The sequence below is a fragment of the Harpia harpyja genome, chromosome 19, assembly GCF_026419915.1.
Source record: "Harpia harpyja isolate bHarHar1 chromosome 19, bHarHar1 primary haplotype, whole genome shotgun sequence".
Lineage (NCBI taxonomy): Eukaryota > Metazoa > Chordata > Aves > Accipitriformes > Accipitridae > Harpia > Harpia harpyja.
In genome coordinates this window covers 17,063,229-17,080,957 of record NC_068958.1, presented here as the reverse complement: position 1 = coordinate 17,080,957, position 17,729 = coordinate 17,063,229, and the positions used below count along the sequence as shown (strand labels likewise).

The window sequence follows — 17,729 nt, the reverse complement described above, 5'->3', positions numbered from 1 at the left end:
CTTCTTACCTTTCCAGCTCCAATCACCTTCTCGGCTGCATACACCGCTTGACCACAGCGGGGGCACCCATCAGCACCTCCGACTTTCTGGGCCATTCTGGATGCATTAGGGTTGGTGGGTCGGTGGGGCTGGCCCCTGTGGATGGGAGGGAGTTCATGATCAGGGCTGCACAAGCAAGATGGAGGAGGGAAGAGCTATGGGATCACAAACCCCAACTCCATTTTGAAGGGCCTGAAGCTTTAGGCACAATGTGTTGAGCCCCATGGCAACTTCAGCCTCACAGCTGCATGGTAGGAGGGGATGGGCAGCATGCTCAGGCAATGGGGACATGTCCTGTCAAGCCTCATCCCACCCTGCAAATAGGGTTCAGCTGGTTTCCCCTGAGGAGCAGAAAGGCAGGGCAGCCCACAACACTCTCCAGATTAGATACTGCTAGAAGTTCAGCATGGACTACACAGCCGAGCATCACAAGCGGAAAGATGTGGGGGAGAAGGTGCTCACAACAGCCCCAGTTTCAAAAACATGACTTAAACTCACTCTTCATATTTGATTCCCAGAGACTCGCCCTTGTCAGTGCTCAGGGTCCCTGCTCCCTGCCCGTATCCATAGCCCTTGGGGCCGTACTTCTTGCCGTAGCAGGACTTGCAGTAGATCTCCTCTCCATGCACAGCAACAGTGGTGCTGTCCAAGTTCTTCTTACAGACCACTAGAAAAGAGGGGAGGGCCGTGCCATTAGCCTGCTCATCCAGAGCTCACTAATTAGCTGCAGAAAACAAGTCCTCACAAGGGATAGAGCAGCTCAGCTTTCAAGGAGTAAGGAAACCCTAGACAAGATCCTTGTTAAACCAAATGCATGCAAAACAGCCAGAGATAAGGATCACAACAAGAACATTGTCTGGCTTTAAAAGGAAGCAACCACCAAAGCTGCAAGGTTCATACTAAGAAAAAGCTCTATTAACCCTCTCGATGCTGGTATCCTGGAGATGCACTTAAACTGGGGGGTGGGGTGAAATTTCCTTACAAATCACTGCAGGATTCACAAGCACAGGGATGGACATCCCAGCCCCACTGCACCTCCAGCTCTGCCACACTCCTAGTCCGCTGCAAATACACAGCAATAGGCACTTGGGGGAAAGTGAAGTAAGCAAATTCATTTTTCCTTGTGTTTAGACAGACTAAGAGCAGACCTGCAGCTGTTACCGCAGCTGGTGCACTGTAAGTTTTTTTGGCACGTTATGCTGTTGCGCATAGTTGCCTCTCCAGACTCTGAGACCACAATGGAAGAGTTCATGCTAATGTGTCACCCCTGGTCCGTGCCATGATTAGGATGTGTGAGTAGGGTGGTCTCAGGTGAGGAACACTAACTCAGCTGGGTGTTCAAGCCTTGGGGATCAATACGGGATGTAAGATGGGACAGGAGGACACAGCAGCCAGGCTCGGGGTCCCAGCTGAGCCCATCCAGAGCTTGAGCTTAGTGCTGGGCTCAGGCCACACACACTCTTATCCTGATTTTTAGGTTTTCTTGACTCCTGTCCCAGCTCTGATCTCAGCCTCCACATCGGCTTCCAAACCCTTCCTGGAACACGCCGCCCAGCAAGCCGGAGCGGCAAACGAGCAGCACCCAAACGGGCTTACAGTCACCTCCAGTGTTTACCTGCCCTGGTGCAGGATCCAGATGCCTGGGGCAGAGTCCACAGTGCTGGCAGCCAGCCCCAAGACAGATCCTGATACGGCTGCGACACAGCTTTCACCCATCCCCCTTACGTGCCTTAAATGTCAAGGCTCCCAGCAGCCCATTGGCCTCTTCTTCAGCAGAAAAGTCTCTTGGCCTTTACCAATATTGCAGGAATGCAAACACAGCAGAGCTCTCCTCTTGGGGCAGCGCAAACCGCGGCACTAAATGCGGGGGTGAGAGGCAGCTTTCCCCGGCCCAATTACTAAATATGGTGCTTCTCCTCCGGGGCCGCAGAGAACCCCGTGTGCTGCTGCTGGGAGAAGGAGGTGGAAAGGGAAATGTCTCCTGCCATCTAAGGAGGATCTGGCAGGGTCCTCTCCTGGCTACGGGCTCCCCCATCCCACCACGGCAGGAGCTGGGGATGGAGCACACATCTCTGTTGAGAAAGACCAGCTCTGGTTAACTGGTCCTGTAGCTGCCAAGCTAATGGGCTAGTGTTGGAGTTGTCTCTGCATTACCCTGGAGCTCATCAGGAGCAACACTGCATTCAGACAGACCCTCCAGGAGGGGAATTTGGGCACTTTTACTGGCACATTTAAAGAGCCTTGTCCTAGGGGTGGGAGTGAATGATCTCAATAGCATCTGTCTTTCTCTCCCACCATGCTGGATGGATTTAGAGCTCTAACCTAAGCTTTCACAGTCCCTCATCTTTACTAGCCACAGACACTTTGAGAGGCAGCAGAAAAATTCTCTCCCAGTCTGCTTCCTAGAAATCAGTCCCCAGCTCCTGGGTTTCTGCATTGCAGAAATTCCAGCACACCGCACTCATGGAGTTAAGGACCCTTTGTTTTTCTAAGAGCAGTGGAGTTGCTCCACAAAACAATTAGACAAGAGCTGCTGCTACTTTCAGAGGCCAAACGGTCTCATTACAGTACATTTCTGCCATGTACTATTGACTCAGTTGGATCCATGCCACTGAGTCAATCACCAAGTCACTCCCTGAGCCGATCTCCAGTTCTAATGCACTGTGGTAGGTTTGGCTCCTTTTTGATTATTTTTTTGGCAGGTCAAAGTATTTGTTTTTCTCCCCTAAAGATAATGGCTTCAGTTCCCTGATGAGACCCAAACACAGCACTGGGGAACAGGCTGGGAACACAGGAGTTCGGTGCAGCTCAGCATCACCCGCAGCCTGTGGCACAGGACTGGGAACAGCAGGCAGCACTGTGGGCTGGCATGCAAGCCACAGCCTGAACTGGGGAGCCCACAGCCGGGACGGGCAGAACTGCTGGAGTACGTGTGGAGTGTGATTACGTACGTCTGCAAAGCACAGGGACGGGAGCCCTGGCTGTATTCGGCTCTGGACCACTCCCTGGTGACTTGCTTCCATGAGCAAACATGGGATGACCTTCTTCCCCACTTTGGCCATGTATTCCCTTCCCAAAGCAATGCCTTTTGCCTGATTTCATGGCTCCTGGAGGCCTGCCCCGTGCTCTGGGTGCCAGCATGGCACAGCAGCAGCTTTCCCTAGCAATCCAGCTGTGTGCACAGGGGTCACGGGGAAGGGCAGATGCAGTGCAATGGGATCTTAGTCCCCATACAGACGTCCTCCAATGATATGGACTCAGATGGTAAAAGCCAGTGGTGCAGGGGAGATGAGGGTAACATTCTCCACCCTCCTTATCTGAGGCTGCAGAAGAAACAAGATTTCCTGCTGCGGAGAGCGGCCACAATAAGGACACATCCTGCCACCCCCCTGCCTGCCTGGGGAAAGCCTCTCCGCAGTTCCCCTTCCTAGTCTTCTCGAGCCAAAGCAAGATTTCCAGCCTGGAAACTCCCACATATGAGAGCTACCGGCCACGTTGGCCACTCTTCACGCTGCACAGGGAGCAGAGATGTGGCAACAGACTCTCTCTCTCACATCTGCATCCATCTGTGCATGTTGCATCCCAGGCAGGCTGGCCAACAAGTATCCAGTATCCATGCCAGGTAGACACAGGAGCACAGCAGAGATCAGCCCCATGAGGACACTGGTAGTCCCCTGCTGGAAAAGGTCTACTGAGATTAGCTCTAGCTGTGTGCCTGTTTATAGACCCTAGCAGTGCTTGCTGCCCATATGGAAAAGATCATGTCTGTGCTCCCTGCTGCAATGGGATGGTGAGACTGGGAACAGGGTACAGGAACCAGCTGAGAAAACGTTAAACCTCAGTGGGGCCCGGCTGCAAGGGCAGCTCTGAAGATGCACGTCTACTCCTGCTGCTGTGTCCGATGCAATGTGTTGATGAGCCATCAGCAGACACAGGCAATATGCATGCTCCTGTTAGCACATGAGAATCACTAGTTCTGTTATGTGACAGTCTTCAAGGGCAGGGGACAGAAATCTGGTAAAACATGCTCTGAGGACAGTGGTCATCTGCATTCAAAGGTCCTGCAGCCCCCCTGGATGTGGATGGCCCAAGTTTAAAGAGCTGATCTCAGCACCGTAACATTACTAACCTATCCCTGCAGTGCTGCCCTGGTATCCCCAAATGGAGGGGAAGGCTGTCTGGGGACCTGCAGCATGAACCCAAGAGTACTTGCAAGGATCCTGCAGAGCTGGCAGAGGAAGGGATCTCTGCGCTGAGTTAACCCACAGCCAGAGCCTGTTCTGCTGCCCTTCCCTGGAGGTGACACTTGGGTCCAAACATACAACAGAGACACCCTCTGCAATAGCAGATTTGCAGGCAGGCTGGAGGTGATGCTTTAGCACTCCATCAGCCGAAGAGCCAGGACAGGACCACAGCTTCTTGCCATCATCTCCTGGGACACAGGGTCAGATCCCACACCAGTTCCCAAGGCCCAACCATCTTTTCAGTGTGGCAAAGCCACTTAGAAGACTAAAGCTAGCATCACCTCAGTGTGTCTCATGCTCCAATCTCGAACATCTGGAGATAGTCTAGAGGACTCAGCCTAGCCTTTCCCTGGTGTAGGGACAGACTAAGTCTTTGCGTGGGTGCTGGCTGAAGTCAGCCCTGACAGCTTGGATGGCCCCTGGTGTCCTGGGATGATCTGTGTTCCTTCAGCAGAACTAACTTCCAAGTCTGGAGAAAAGCGGAAAGCCTGCCACACAGCTCCCACAGCCGTGCTGTTTGTAGAGAAATCCTAAAGAGCATTTATAGGGCCCATAAACAGGACATGATGGGGCGCCCAGCCGGCGGAGAGCCAGGAAATGGGGCGGGAGGGGCAAGGGAAGGGCTGGTACTCACTGCACAAGAAGCAGGACTTGTGGAAGCTGCTGCCTTCACATTGCACCTCCTCAGCAAAGTACACCGCTTTCTGGCAGACACCACACTTCTTTCCTCCTCCCCAGTTTGGCATCCTACAGAAAAAGCACAGGCAGAAACAGCATCAGGGCGGGAGGTCAGGCAGGGTGCTGGCCGGGCAGGAGGCAGGGACGGGGCAGAGCGAGGCAGCCAGAGAGGGCACCCGCCAGCAGTGCTCCAGCAGCCGTTCCACATCTGCACATGCGGAGACCACCCACAGATGTTTGCTGTTTGCACAGATTCACAGGGCTGGTAATTAGCAGAATTAGCAGAACTCAGGATGCCCACGGGACCCGTCATTACAGCACCCAGCAGTATCGGCTGCCTCCTAGGGACCACTGGTCCTGCCAGCCAGGAGCAGCAGAAATCCCCCTGGCCTGGAAGCCATGGGACCTCACAGCTCCTTTCTGTGCCAGGAAAAGGCAGAAAGTGGAACAATGATGGGAGACCGTGCTTACAGAGGTACCCATGGCACCAGCACCTCATTAGATCACAGCCCTGCTATTACCCCTCGACAGGGCAACGCAGCAATGGCCAGGGTGACCAATCCTTGGTGCTGGAGACTGTACAGGTTGTCACCCCAGCTGGAAACAGTTCAGCTTCTCCTCCCCAAACATCTCTTCCATTTCTGCCACCACAGGGCAGAGGTATAGTCAGGGCAGCCCAAAGGGCAGGAGCTGACCCCTGATACCAGCAAACAGCAGGCTCTGGCACCCTGTCCTCCACAGCATCATTAGCTTATGCCGTGCCTGGCCAACCGCTCACAGGTTCCCCCTGTACTCCGGCATCGCAGTCTTCTTCAGGACTGCAGGTACAGTCACAGAGGCTGGGAAATCAGCAGCCCCAGGAACACAGGCTCACGTGCAGGGCAAACACCTGAGCACCAACCTAAGCAACCATGCAGCCCCTTGGCAGGATATAAATGCTTCTATTTCTCTCTTCTCTTTCCTGAAATTATCTGATGAGACATGATCAAGAGGCCCCTTGATCTGCAAATTTGCAGATAACCCCAAAATACTGTGAGCAGCTAACACAAGTAGCAGAGCTCCAGCCCAGAGGGCCCTTGATACTTTTGAAGACCAGGCCAACATAAACCTCAAGACATCCAAGCAACAAAGTCCTACAAGGAGATTCTAAGGGAGGCAGGCTGGTTGAGTGTGGCCAAGAGGAGGCTAAGGAGGATCTAACAGCAACCTAGGGTTGTTACAAAGACAACAAAACAAAACACTTTTCGGTGGTGCCCAGTGATATAAGAAAGGTCAATAGGCACAAGCTGCAGCTTGGGAAGTCTCCAGAGGCCTCTCCATCAACACTTCTGTAATTCTCTGTCCTGCTCCCAAGTGGCCAAAAGCAGCAGAAGTCACCCTCCCCACTGCAGGCACAGCCTTGTGCTTCCCGATTCCTGAACAGCTGAAGCAGCAGGACAAGGTCCCCAAAACCCCATTTTCACACTATACTGTGTGCCACCCCACAGCACGTGCAGGATCTCATCACCTCCCTTGGCTCGGCTGCATGGCTATAAGGAAGGGGATCTGGGTCTGCCAGGGCACACCGGGGGCACAACCTTTGAGCCCACTCCTTGTAGCAGCTCCAAATCCCTGGGTCACCTCAGGCAGCTGAAGCCCCATCTCTGGGTCTCCAATCTCCCACTCAAGGGCTGAGTCTGTGGCACTGCCCTGCCTGACAGGCAGTCGGGAGACGGATGCTAAACACAACAGGACTGGGGGCTGTATAAACATCAAACAGAGATGAGGGAGGACGAAGCACTGCAAAAGCTCTGCTCACAGGCACAGCGAGATCTCTGTACCTTCCAGTATATGGGAAAGCCGTGCTCTTCCCTGTGTATGAGTATTGTGTCAGGCAATAGAAAAGGGAAATTGATCTCAACCTCGTTATAATAGCAGGCAGGGCGCGGGTCAGGGCTGACACGCCGGCAGGGCTGTGCAGAGGCACTGGCCCTGCTCTAGCCTGGCTGCAGCTCCTGGCTCCTGGATGCACGGAGGGTCTCGGTGCAGGACAGACAGACGGAGCTGTACAGGGTGCCAGGAGCGGGGGCTGAAGAGGCTGTGCTGGCTCCAGGGATCCAAGGAGCTGTGTTTGGGGTGTGATCGCAGCAGCCGGGAAGTCTCTTTTCTGAACACCCTGCAGGCTGGGCTTCCCACCACTGCGCAGCCCGTGCCAAATCCCTCCCTTCCAGCCTCATCGTTCCAGTCCCAGCCTTTGGATTGCCTTAAAAGGGCACAAACTGTTTCTCTCCAGAGCCTGTTTTTTCCCTCTGCACCAGGAGGAGGGCCTGACCTGGTTCAGGAGTTTCCTTGGAGGGCAGAAACATCCAGCGGCATCCCCCTGCCAGCCCAGGCAGCGGAGATGCCCGTGCCTGCATGGTGTGGAAGCCCATTGGCCCTTTTGCCCCTGTACCCACCAGAGTCAGACCCTTCATCAGGAATAACACGACACTGGCTACAGCTTCTCTGGGTCCCCCATCCCTTTCCAAACATGACAGCCGGCAGACCCCATCTCTTAGACTCACAGCCCTGATTTTGGTGGGCAGCTTCATGCAGGCAGCCCCTGCCTCAGCACTCCTGCCATCACTCCCTGCTCCACAACCAGGGCATCTGCAAGCACGCTCAGGGACAAACTGCCTGGCGTGTTTTGGAGCTAGCTGCTCCCCTTTGCCTCCACAGCACATTTTTTTTCCCCTTTACAGCTCTGTTTGTCCCGAACAGCAGTGTTCATTTCCCCAAACCAAGACGTCAGCAGTGGGGACACCTTCCTCTGAGCTGCCTGTAAGTCTACAGGAGGAGAAAGGGTGCTTCTGGGTGAAGATGATCTGATGTTTGCCACAAGAGGAGTTCAAGCCCTTTTGCAGCTTATTTTCCTCCATCCACCATGGGAAGGTTGCAGGTGCCTCCACGCAGTTTAAACAACATCACTGTGATTTCAGCAGGTGAGTCTCACCATGAAGCACCCAGCAGCACAGATGCAGCCCCAGCAAAGCCACATCCCAGCGAGACCTCCTGGCACATGCCAGGATGGATTTTCTGTGGGGAGAACCATGAAAATGGGTTTGTCCTGGGGATACATGGGCTTATGATAGCTCACAGTTGGGCACAGAGAAAGCCTGAGGTAAGATATAAGTTGCTGGGCATTCCCTCTTAGTCCACAGTATACACAGGCACATGCCGAGAGCCCGGCAGGCCACACAAGAGACCAAAAAGCAGTTTATGTTACAGGTCAGTATCAGCAGGAAAAAAAAGAATAGGAGCACCCTGCTCACAGAGCCTGGGACCTGCACCAGCCATCTCAGAAGCAAAATCCTTACAATAGCCATCTAGACAGACCCATCATCCCAATTCCCTAATTAATGACTACTTTAAGATATGTTGGAGAGCTTGCAACCCTTCCAACATTCTTTTCAGAGTACGTTGCACCACGGAGCTGAGCACCATATTCTGTCTAACTGCAACACTTACTGACTGCAGTCACACTTCTCCAAATCACTCTTAGACCCATGCAGAATGAGGAACAGGAGGTGACTGTCCTGCAGCCAAAGACCTCACTGAGCATAGGCAAGAGAGACACCCATGGCTGCCAGAAAATGAGATTATTTTCCTCCCTCCAGCAGCTCCACATCCCATGTACCACAACTTCGCAGCAAACACAACCAGAGCCCTACAGACAGCATCCTCTGTGCCAAGCATGGCTCAGCCCCAGAGCTGGTCCATCACCCGTTCTGGATAAGGCAAGGGGCCTCAGAAACCAAGATACCATCCTTTTATCAACAGCTGTATTGCTGGGAAGCATAGACACAAGTGAGGCTTGCACAGAACCACACAAGTCTGACACTTTTTGGAGATTAAGTCTAATTTCAGTGTCTGATACTGCAGCAGTACAGTTCACTGCTTCAAAGGTAAGCTACAGACATCACCGACCTTTCAGATGGGCTTTTGTTGCACCAGTTTGGGAGGCAGTCTAAGCTACACTAAACAACCAGGCATAAACCAGTTGGAACCAGTATGTCCTGGTGCTTTGGGATGTCATCTAAACCTGGGCTGCAAGGGGAAGCAGTGAGCAGATGAAGCCAAGCCATCAGGCAGTAGGAATACACGGCCACCCTCTCCTTAGAGGGGGTTGAAAGATCAGTGTGCTCATGTCACTCACACCAAAGCTGACAATCACCGTTTTGCCTGCCTGAGAGCAGCTGGGTTTTAACTGCTGGAGCTAAAGCAGCACCCACCGCCATGTGAACGCAGCTTCACTACTACAGGACTGCTCAGAGCAGTGCAAGTTCTCCCCCTTCACCCTCTAATGAACTTTTTCTGCAGCCGCCAGGATGTCAGCTTAACCATTCGAGCTTCTGCAATAGCTGGAAAACCTTTCCCACGAATGTGCCCAGATGTTCTGCTAAAATCCTACAGTAATTAATTGCAGAGCAATCACTTTGTGCTTGGAGGAGATCACTGAGGAACAGGAGACTCGTGCTGGCCCATGTAAAAGGTTCTTTTTTTTTCCAATGAGAGCATTAATACAAGTAGATGGCAGAAAAACACCATCAGTGCTGCACAAAATTTGCTCCTAATGATGTTCACAGCAGTCCACACAGGATTATTACATGGCCTGGCAAAGGGACAAGTCAAAGGGGAGGAAACCATAGTAGGAGCCCCAAGCCCTGGGGTCTGATTAACATCTTCCAGTTTAGAGAGCAGCTGGCATAGCCATGAAATGAGCAGAAATTTGAAGGAGGCACCTAGACAGATGAGGCATTTGGGCAGAGCAGAAAGGAACCAGCTCATGGGGATACACGTAACACCACGTGGGAAATCACCAGGACAGAGCATCAGGGGTTCAGCACCAGTAACTGCAATCGGGCCCATGAGGGACTCTCTGCCCCAGACAAACTGCATTTGTCACGGAGCAGCTTTCACAGCATCTGGCCACAAGCGAAAATAACCCTACAAGAGGCAAGTTAGAACTGTTCCCCTGTCCCCCTGCCATGTAATCAGCTGGGTGGAGCAGTGCCATGAGGAGACTCTGGGCTGCCAACAGTGTAAATGAGGATAAATGAAGGTCATTTGTGATACAGTGATGTCGAACTGGTAAGCAAGAGGAGAATGGGGTCCTGAGGCTGGTGAGCACTGGGACATGGCAAAACAATGGGCATCACCATGGAGAAACCAAAGAACTGACCCAGGCAATGCAGCTGTATCAGATCAGACATCTCCGGGGGCTTTGCTGTGAGAGGAGAAAGCCAGGAGAGTCTGAGGTCCGGAGTGATCCTCACACATAGCTCATCTACTCTACGGTTCCCAAAGCAACACAGTCGGGCATTACTTCTGCTGCCACCGCTGAGGCAGCCTTCAGGTTCGCTGGGCCAGGGAAGGGGCCAGTGCAGGGCCAGCACCACGCTGAGCCGCCTGCCAGACATGGCTATCGGCGAGCACTCAGGAGCCGTGACATGCCTGCAGACTAACACACCCTTGCCAGTTGACCACATGGCTCACAAGCTTTAGTTACAAAGGCAAACTGAAAGTTTCCTATCACAACCGGGTTCCTCAAAGAAAATCCCAATTTTATCCAGAACAAAAGCATTTTCAGGTATGCTAAGGAAAGCTACTGACTCCTGCAGGAATCAAAATCTATAACCTGACGAAGCTAACTTTAGCTTTTGTAAAGCCCTTATTTTCCCTGATCGGTCACGTCCTCGTCATTTTGTGCTGCCTCCCAGGAGCAGGGAATCGAGCTCAGCCACTCCAGGGGCAGGGTTCAGGCACTGACATCCCAGGCGGAGACAGCCCGATCCAGGAGACAGGAGAGGCCAGCTGCGAGCCTGAGGCTGGACAGACAGTGCCCACCGACCCACGGGAGCAGGGAAGGCACCATGCTGTCTGTCGAGCAGCAGCACCAGCAAGCACTGAGTTACTTGTTAAGCGGCGAGTCCTGCCCAGGGCTAGGAGGGGTCACAAACACTACCGCACCTTTCCAGCCTCACCACCAAAAGAGCCAGGAGGTGCAGCATCCAAAGCCGACCTCACACCTAATACTATTTTAGCACTTGTACCTTCTCACCCAGTCCATCCCTCCCTATATGTAATACCATGACTTGGCAGCATCCTGTATTTTTGCCAAGCACTAATTAACACCCCCTCCTACATGCTGGCCCTGCTGCCGGCTCTGAGGTTTGGAAAGCGGCACCTGAAGCTATGCTCAAGCGTGTGCCCAGTCAGTAATGCAAATCTCTGTAAAGCGACATCAGTCCACACCAGCAGAGAGGATCGAGCTGGCTCAGTCTCCCCAGGTGTAAGCTTTCTTCAGGCTGCAAAGCGAAGCGACAGCAGAGCCCACGTTTTGGCGAGGGGACAGGGCGCAAGGACTCCGCTCACGGCCCAGCCTGAGGCCACAACCCTGACATTTCCCTTTGCAAAAAGGGAATGGGAACGCTTAGCGGAGGGTTGAGATTAACGCCAGCAGAAAGTTTGGCATCCTGAAGGGAAGTGACCGCGCTGCCTTGATGCCCACTCTCCTCTCCGCCGGGTTAGGAAAGTTCACCCGATCTGATGCAAGAGCTTTGGCTTCCGCATCTCGTGTCATGTGCACGCTCGTGCCCCAGTGGGCCCCACCGCACCCCGCGCCCACCCCACGGGCTCACGGCGGGGGCCGTGCCCCAGCTCCAGCCCCCAGCCCCCAGCCCCCAGCCCCCAGCCTCGCATCCCACCCCAGGTGAGGTGCCCCGGGGGGCGCAGCCGGGGGGCCCGGGGTCTGCCGGGGGAGGGCTGGGCATGGAGGGCTAGAGGGGATGCAGCAGCGTGGAGGGATGGAGAGCTGCCCCGCCCCGGGCCGGCAGGAGCGGCAGCCCCGGAGGCTCCGCGGCGGGGGCTCCGCTCCGCTCCGCGGGGCCCGGCGGCAGCCCCCCGCCCCGCACGTACCTGCAGCTGGGCTGGGCCGTGCCGGGCCGCGTCGGTGCCGGGAGCGGGGCTGGGACCGGCGGCCGCTCGGGGGCTTTTGTTGGCGGCGGGAGAAGGCGGGTCGCGGGGCGGCGGCGCTTTGCGCTCAGCGCCAGCCCGGACTGATGTCACGGCGGCCGCCGCCCCGAGGGCCCGGCGGAGGAGGGCACCGGGAGGGCCGGCCTCGCCACCGGCCCCGGCCCCGGGACACCCCCCCCCCCCGCCACCGCCGGGCCCGGGCACTGCCCCACACCGCCACCCGCCAGCGCCCCGCCAGCCCCGGCCCCACGGCGCTGGGAATCGCCCCCAACCCACTCCCACGGGGGGGGGGGGTGAACCCTTCGGGGCCAGCCGCGGCGGCTCCCTAAAACCCGCAGGCTGGTTGCCAAGCGCATGGGCCATCCGTAGTACCTATCCGATATTTAGGTCAGTATGTTGTTACGCTCAAAGTTTTCCTCTGAAATAAAATAAAAGTTGCAAGGGAAGGTGTAGGGAACGGGGGAGCGAGGAGCGGCTTCTCGTGGGAACCCACCACGACAGTGCTGTTGTGGGTGCAGGGACATGGGGATAAGAAATAAGCACAGCATGAAAGGAGGGAAAGGCTGCTGCAGGGGCGATGGGAAAACACTTCCAGCGCAGCTGGGTGGCAGGTCACGGAGCTGCGAAGGGAGGGCTCTGAGCAGTGGAAAGTTCAATGCGCGATGGGCACTGTGCAGCCTCGGTGTCTGCAGGAGCAGAGATGCTGCCTCCACCTCCCTGATGCCCCGCGGACCTTGCCGTACCCTCACACCACACATTAGTGCTCTCTGTGCCCAAACATCCCAGGAGCAGCCTACAGAAAGTGTGGCTGCTGGGCTACAGGCTATGGCTGCTGGGTTACAAAGCTGCTATTTCCAATTTTTTCTGTGTGGCAGGGCAACACGGGAGCCCAAGAAGGCCCACGACCTTGTAAAAAACACGCTAAGGCTCCAGGTAATGCTGTTTCCACCGTGAAAAGCCGAGGGCGGTCCACATGCAAGCCCTGCAGCATGACCCAGCACCGAATCATCTCTCAGACACTACTTGTCTCAGATCCCCCCAGCAGGACACTGCAGTCCAGTTTGTATTTGGGCGTTCCCTTTTGTGCCCATCCCTGCCTGATTCTCAGCTTGCTGGGGTACAAACTCCCACTCTCCATCTCCCTGGGAAACACCCACCCAGATCCGGCCCCCACCGGCACTCCCCCTCTGCCCCTGGAAGCCACCTGCAACAGGAGGGCAGGGAGGGGAGCGGGACATCCTCCCCGATCCCCAGCAAGCCCCACACAGGGACAGGAACCAGGTGGCACTAGGCAGAGAAAGGATCTTCCCTTTCCTAGGCATTTTTGGTGTCCTGGAAGATTCAAAGAAGATTCAGTCCATCAGTGCTCCGTGACTTGGACTTGGAGGCCAGCAGAAGGCAGCCCCTTGCAAGAGCAGCTCCACAGACACTCCAGGAGGGGAAGCCAGAAGGGAACAGTTTTGCTGGCGTCTATAGCTGCTTCCCACCCTGAGCCTCTGCCCCGGGAGTCCCTGAGGCATCTGTGCTCCATGAGGATCTTCCAGCCCCTGTAGTAGGTGAGGATGGAGAGAAGCTGGATGCTCCAGTGCTCCTAATTGCTGTGGCCATGGACAGGATTGTTAAGCCAGGCCAAGATGCAGTTAGCAAAAGCTCCTATTTAATTTCTCTTGCCTCGGCTGGCCTTTTTCTTCTCGAAAAATGTAAGTAGACATTAAAGAAAAAAGGCAGCTGGCACAAAGAGGCTGTCTACTGCTCTCTGGGGCTCATGGGACCCTTCCCACTCATTCTCCTCTTCTGAGCCACGGCGGCTCACTGAGGGCAGGCAGCCTGTTTGCAGGATGGCTGAGGAGCCCAGGCTGCTCCAGCTGCTGGGAGTGCATTACTGAAATTGGGAGGAAGGGAGGAGGGCTGGGAGGGCAGCAGCAGGGAGGTGCTTCCTTTGGACCTGCAAAACTTTAGCATTAGATTTGACAGTAATTTTGCCCTGAACTCTGGGTAAGAAATTCCTAGTCCTGAACCAAGGCCTAGAACACAGGAAGAGGACGAGGATCACAAGGGGAATGTGCTGCTCACGTCCTGAGTGCAGGGAAGGCTTTTGCCACAAAGGACCAGGATGTCTTTTGTCTTGCAAGTGGGAGAGGACCCACGCTGCCATGCCTGGTGTGCACAATGTGCACGAATGGCCATCGCTTGCTGGGGGAACCCAGCCCCTGACCTAGCATGGACAAGCAGATCAGAGGTGACCTGAAGGACCTAGTCTTGCTGGGCATGGCCCATCCAACAGCTCGGACCACAGCAGGTCACCTCATCAGTCGGGGACATTAGGAACAAGTGGCATTAGGAACATATTAACCGGGTGTTCAGGGCCCTGCTGAAGTGAATGTGTGGGTCTTAGTTAACAGGGTACAGCCATATTACTGAGTGGGGCATTATCAGTTGCCACAACTCACATTGGCACACTGAAGAGGACAATGACATGAGCACCTTGACATGACCCACTGCAGTCGGTCACGATGGCAACAGACCTTCCACAGGGTTCCCCAAGGCCCTGTAGAGAGTTAGAGACGTACCCCAGAGCTGACCTTGCCACAGCATGTGGGGATGAGCCTCCTTTCCCCTGGAAGTTGGGAAACCTCTGCCAGATGACTCAGAGGATGTGTGGAATACATGGTGCTCGAGATGGTGCTGCAGATGCCAGCCTCCAGCAGACTTGGACAGACCTGCCCCCTCTAGCTGGCTTCCCACAGGCGTGAGGCAGGGGCTGTCAGGTTTCGGAGGCTCACATACCCCTCTTTCTTTTCTCTGGAGCAGATTGAGGGGGTGTGTTAAAGGCTGGCCGTCAGCTTCAGAAAGGGTCCCCGCATCCCAAAATTCAGGGTCCGCTGCTGCAAACCCCAGCTCTGGTCTTTGCTCTGAGGCTGTTTGCTCTGGAGGGGGCTGGAGGAGGAGACCAGGCTTGTGAAGTACATCACCCCATCCGCAGAGAGTGAGTGCGGTCCATGCCTGTTCCCTCCCCAGCACGGACGGTGGCATGCCTTGCCGTCTGACAGAGGGACACTCTCTACCCTTTCTGGGAGGGCAGAGAGCCCAAAGTTCAGCACATCTCACCCCCCAGTGTCTTCCCCAACCAGCAGACGTGCCTGTCGCAGCCTGCGCACCACGGGGCTGGCTTTGGCTGTCCTTTCCCTTTCGCTTGCTGCAACCTCCCCATCTAGCCAACAGTATCCAGCAGACCCAGGGGATGCAGGAGACCAGAAGTTTTCCCTTCAGGGACTCCTGTGTGAGCGCTGGGACGGAGGCCGAGCTGTGCCCGGAGCTGGGCAGGTGCCGTGGGTCCCCACGCCATCTAGTGTTGTACTGGCAGTGGGACGTGGGAGTGGGAAAGGCTGTAAGACTCCCCGCTCTCCGCGGGTCTCCCAGCTTCCCAAGCCAGGTCAGTGTGCAATCTCCAGCTGGGAATTTTACCCGCTCCAGTTTTATTTCCAAAAAGGCTTAGGCGCCTGCTCGACTTCACCCAGTGTAATCTGCACACACGGGTGCAGTTTAAACGTGCCAGGGTCTCGCACAGCCGGGCGCTTGGGAATGGTCACGCCAGAGGATTAAGTCAAACAGTATCCTGGGCCAGTGGATTGGGACCAGAGGTGCCAAAAGGAGTGACCAAAACTAATCAAGGCATCAAAAATGCTGTTAAGAGCTTGAAACAAAAGCAGTAGCATTCACAGGATAATGTCAGGGTAATCAAAACCTTCAAAGAGAGCGGAGTTCACAAGCTGTCCGATTCCTGCATGGATCTACCACGGCTCTCATGGCTGGTGGTGTAAAATTATTTTGCAGTGAACATAAAGGGACCAAGGAATTTTTTTTTTTTTTTTTAACTTCAGACAAACAGGCTGCTGACAGAGGTGAGTGAGAAGAACAAATCTAGACCATTCTAGAAAGTTATTTTATTTTATAAATAAAGCAGTTAGTTAGTCAGTCATAATAGAGCAGTTAAAGGAAATTCAGAGAGACTGAAAAGAAGGAAACTGGTACTTAAAGATATTAGCTGCTGGGAGCACACAGACATGTTTTTTGCTCAGGATCCAGGGGTTGGCTGAGCCATATGTTCTCACGTTGATCATCCCGGGAGCAGACCTGGAATAATGAATTTTTGTTCAGAAACTCACTGCTGAAATAGGAGGAAGGCCAGAGCTGGACTGAATTTGAAGGAATAGATCATAGGAAAGCAGAGATGGGACTATAGTCACATGTGTCAGGGATCCAGGGTGTCTGAGATGATGGAAGGATGGCAAGAGGCTCGTAGTCACAGACAACAGTCTCCTCTTCCAGCCAATTTTTTTTTTTTTGTCTGGGGATATATTCCATTTTCAAGAGAAGTCAGATCTGGAATAGGGCTGCCATCCTTCTGGCTGCGATTGCTACAGAGCAGAAGCAGTTTGCAGAAAGCACACGACAGCCAATATTTCCAGGAAGGCACTGTACTGACCCACCAGTGTGCAGAGGGAATCCCGCACGTTGGGGACACATGCAAACCTGTGCACATGCAAAGCAGCTCTGCATCCCAGAAGCAACGGTATGTATGCCAGAAGTTTTGGGATCACTGTGTGATTTACAGTCAGTTCGCATGAGATGTGGCTGTGCAGGACTTCTCAGCATCCAGAAGCTTAGTCAGATGTCCAGGAATCCTAGACAAATGCAGAAAACTCTCCAAATATGCCTGGGTAAAATTCCTGTGAGGAAAATAAAAGGCACGTTTTAAAAACGTAAATGGCTGATAGTCTCAATCAAGCAGTTTTCATGGGAGCATGGGGTGGTCTTGTCAGCTGCAGGGGGAAATTGGATAGCCTCCCACCCCATTACCACATTGCAGATAGGGAAGGTACTCACAAAACCGTAAGCTGAACCGCTAACATGGCTGTGCCCATCACTCTGCAAGACGTAAGGCTCACGTCAGCCTGGCATGCAGCCAGAAGTAATTAAATTCTTGAAGCAAAGTTAAGGAGCTCCAGGCCTGGTCCAGCATGGACCCAGCATGCTCGTCATCATGAATAACCAATCCCGCTGGGAAGAACGCAATATAAAGCATGGGAAGGCAAGAGCCGGTCACGCTCAACATGACCCAGCACGCACCCCATCTCTTGCAGGCGCCAGGAGCGTGTGTTGAAGGATCCAAGCCTCCAGCAACCTGCAGCCAAAGGCCTTTCTCAGCCAAGGACAGCAACTTTGTATTTATGACTCTTGATTGATTTACCGCCGTTAATTTGTCCTGTTGCTTTTAAACCCACCTCAACAGCAAGTATCTTTACTGCCCTGCTGTCAGGAGCTCCCTACTAAACTGTGCATTGTGTGAAGCCCTTTTCCTTGTTGCTCTTCTCTGAACCATTTTTACACTAGTAATCCCTAACTCCAGTTTTGCACGTTTAGACTGCTAATGAACCATGATCTGGCATTTCTATGAGTATTTAATAGCCCTTAACGTGGCCCCTAACTCTGTTAGAGTGGTTCCTAATAATTTGCATGCTGGGGGTATCAGACACACTGCACTGTAGTTCCTGGGGTTCTCCCTGGAACTCTGTTGAAAACTGCTGGGGTTTTTTTAAGACTAATGAGCAAACACCATCTGCTCTGGGGGATTTGTCACTGATCATTTAGCAGCGTGCTCATTCTGCGATTCCTCTAATGAACAATTCGAGGCAAATCCTCCGCTGGGCAGCTTGATACCGCAAAATAACCTGAAGGACAGGGGCAGCCCCTCCACTCAGAATGAAAACCGTG

At 54.1% G+C, this 17,729-nt stretch overlaps 1 protein-coding gene and 1 long non-coding RNA gene across 3 annotated transcripts in view; one reads left to right on the top strand and one right to left on the bottom strand.

Annotated features, from left to right (window-relative positions):
- The window catches only part of CSRP1 (cysteine and glycine rich protein 1), a 256,472-nt gene that overhangs the window by 2,729 nt on the left and 236,014 nt on the right, over nucleotides 1-17,729 (bottom strand). Inside the window, exons 1-4 of one of the 2 annotated variants that reach the window (XM_052814970.1) lie at nucleotides 11,898-12,054; nucleotides 4,918-5,030; nucleotides 538-706; nucleotides 9-135 (exon numbers count right to left, since the gene is read on the bottom strand). In XM_052814970.1, the coding sequence (XP_052670930.1) occupies nucleotides 9-135; nucleotides 538-706; nucleotides 4,918-5,029 (408 nt within the window). In that variant the 5' untranslated portion in view covers nucleotide 5,030; nucleotides 11,898-12,054. Of the gene's footprint in view, nucleotides 1-8; nucleotides 136-537; nucleotides 707-4,917; nucleotides 5,031-11,897; nucleotides 12,055-17,729 lie in introns of those variants that run through there. The other variant, XM_052814971.1, reaches the window with a different exon arrangement.
- LOC128154401 (uncharacterized) lies at nucleotides 12,238-17,382 on the top strand. The gene is made up of 3 exons (XR_008239328.1): nucleotides 12,238-12,887; nucleotides 13,273-13,510; nucleotides 17,099-17,382. It is a non-coding gene; the product is annotated as an uncharacterized LOC128154401 (long non-coding RNA).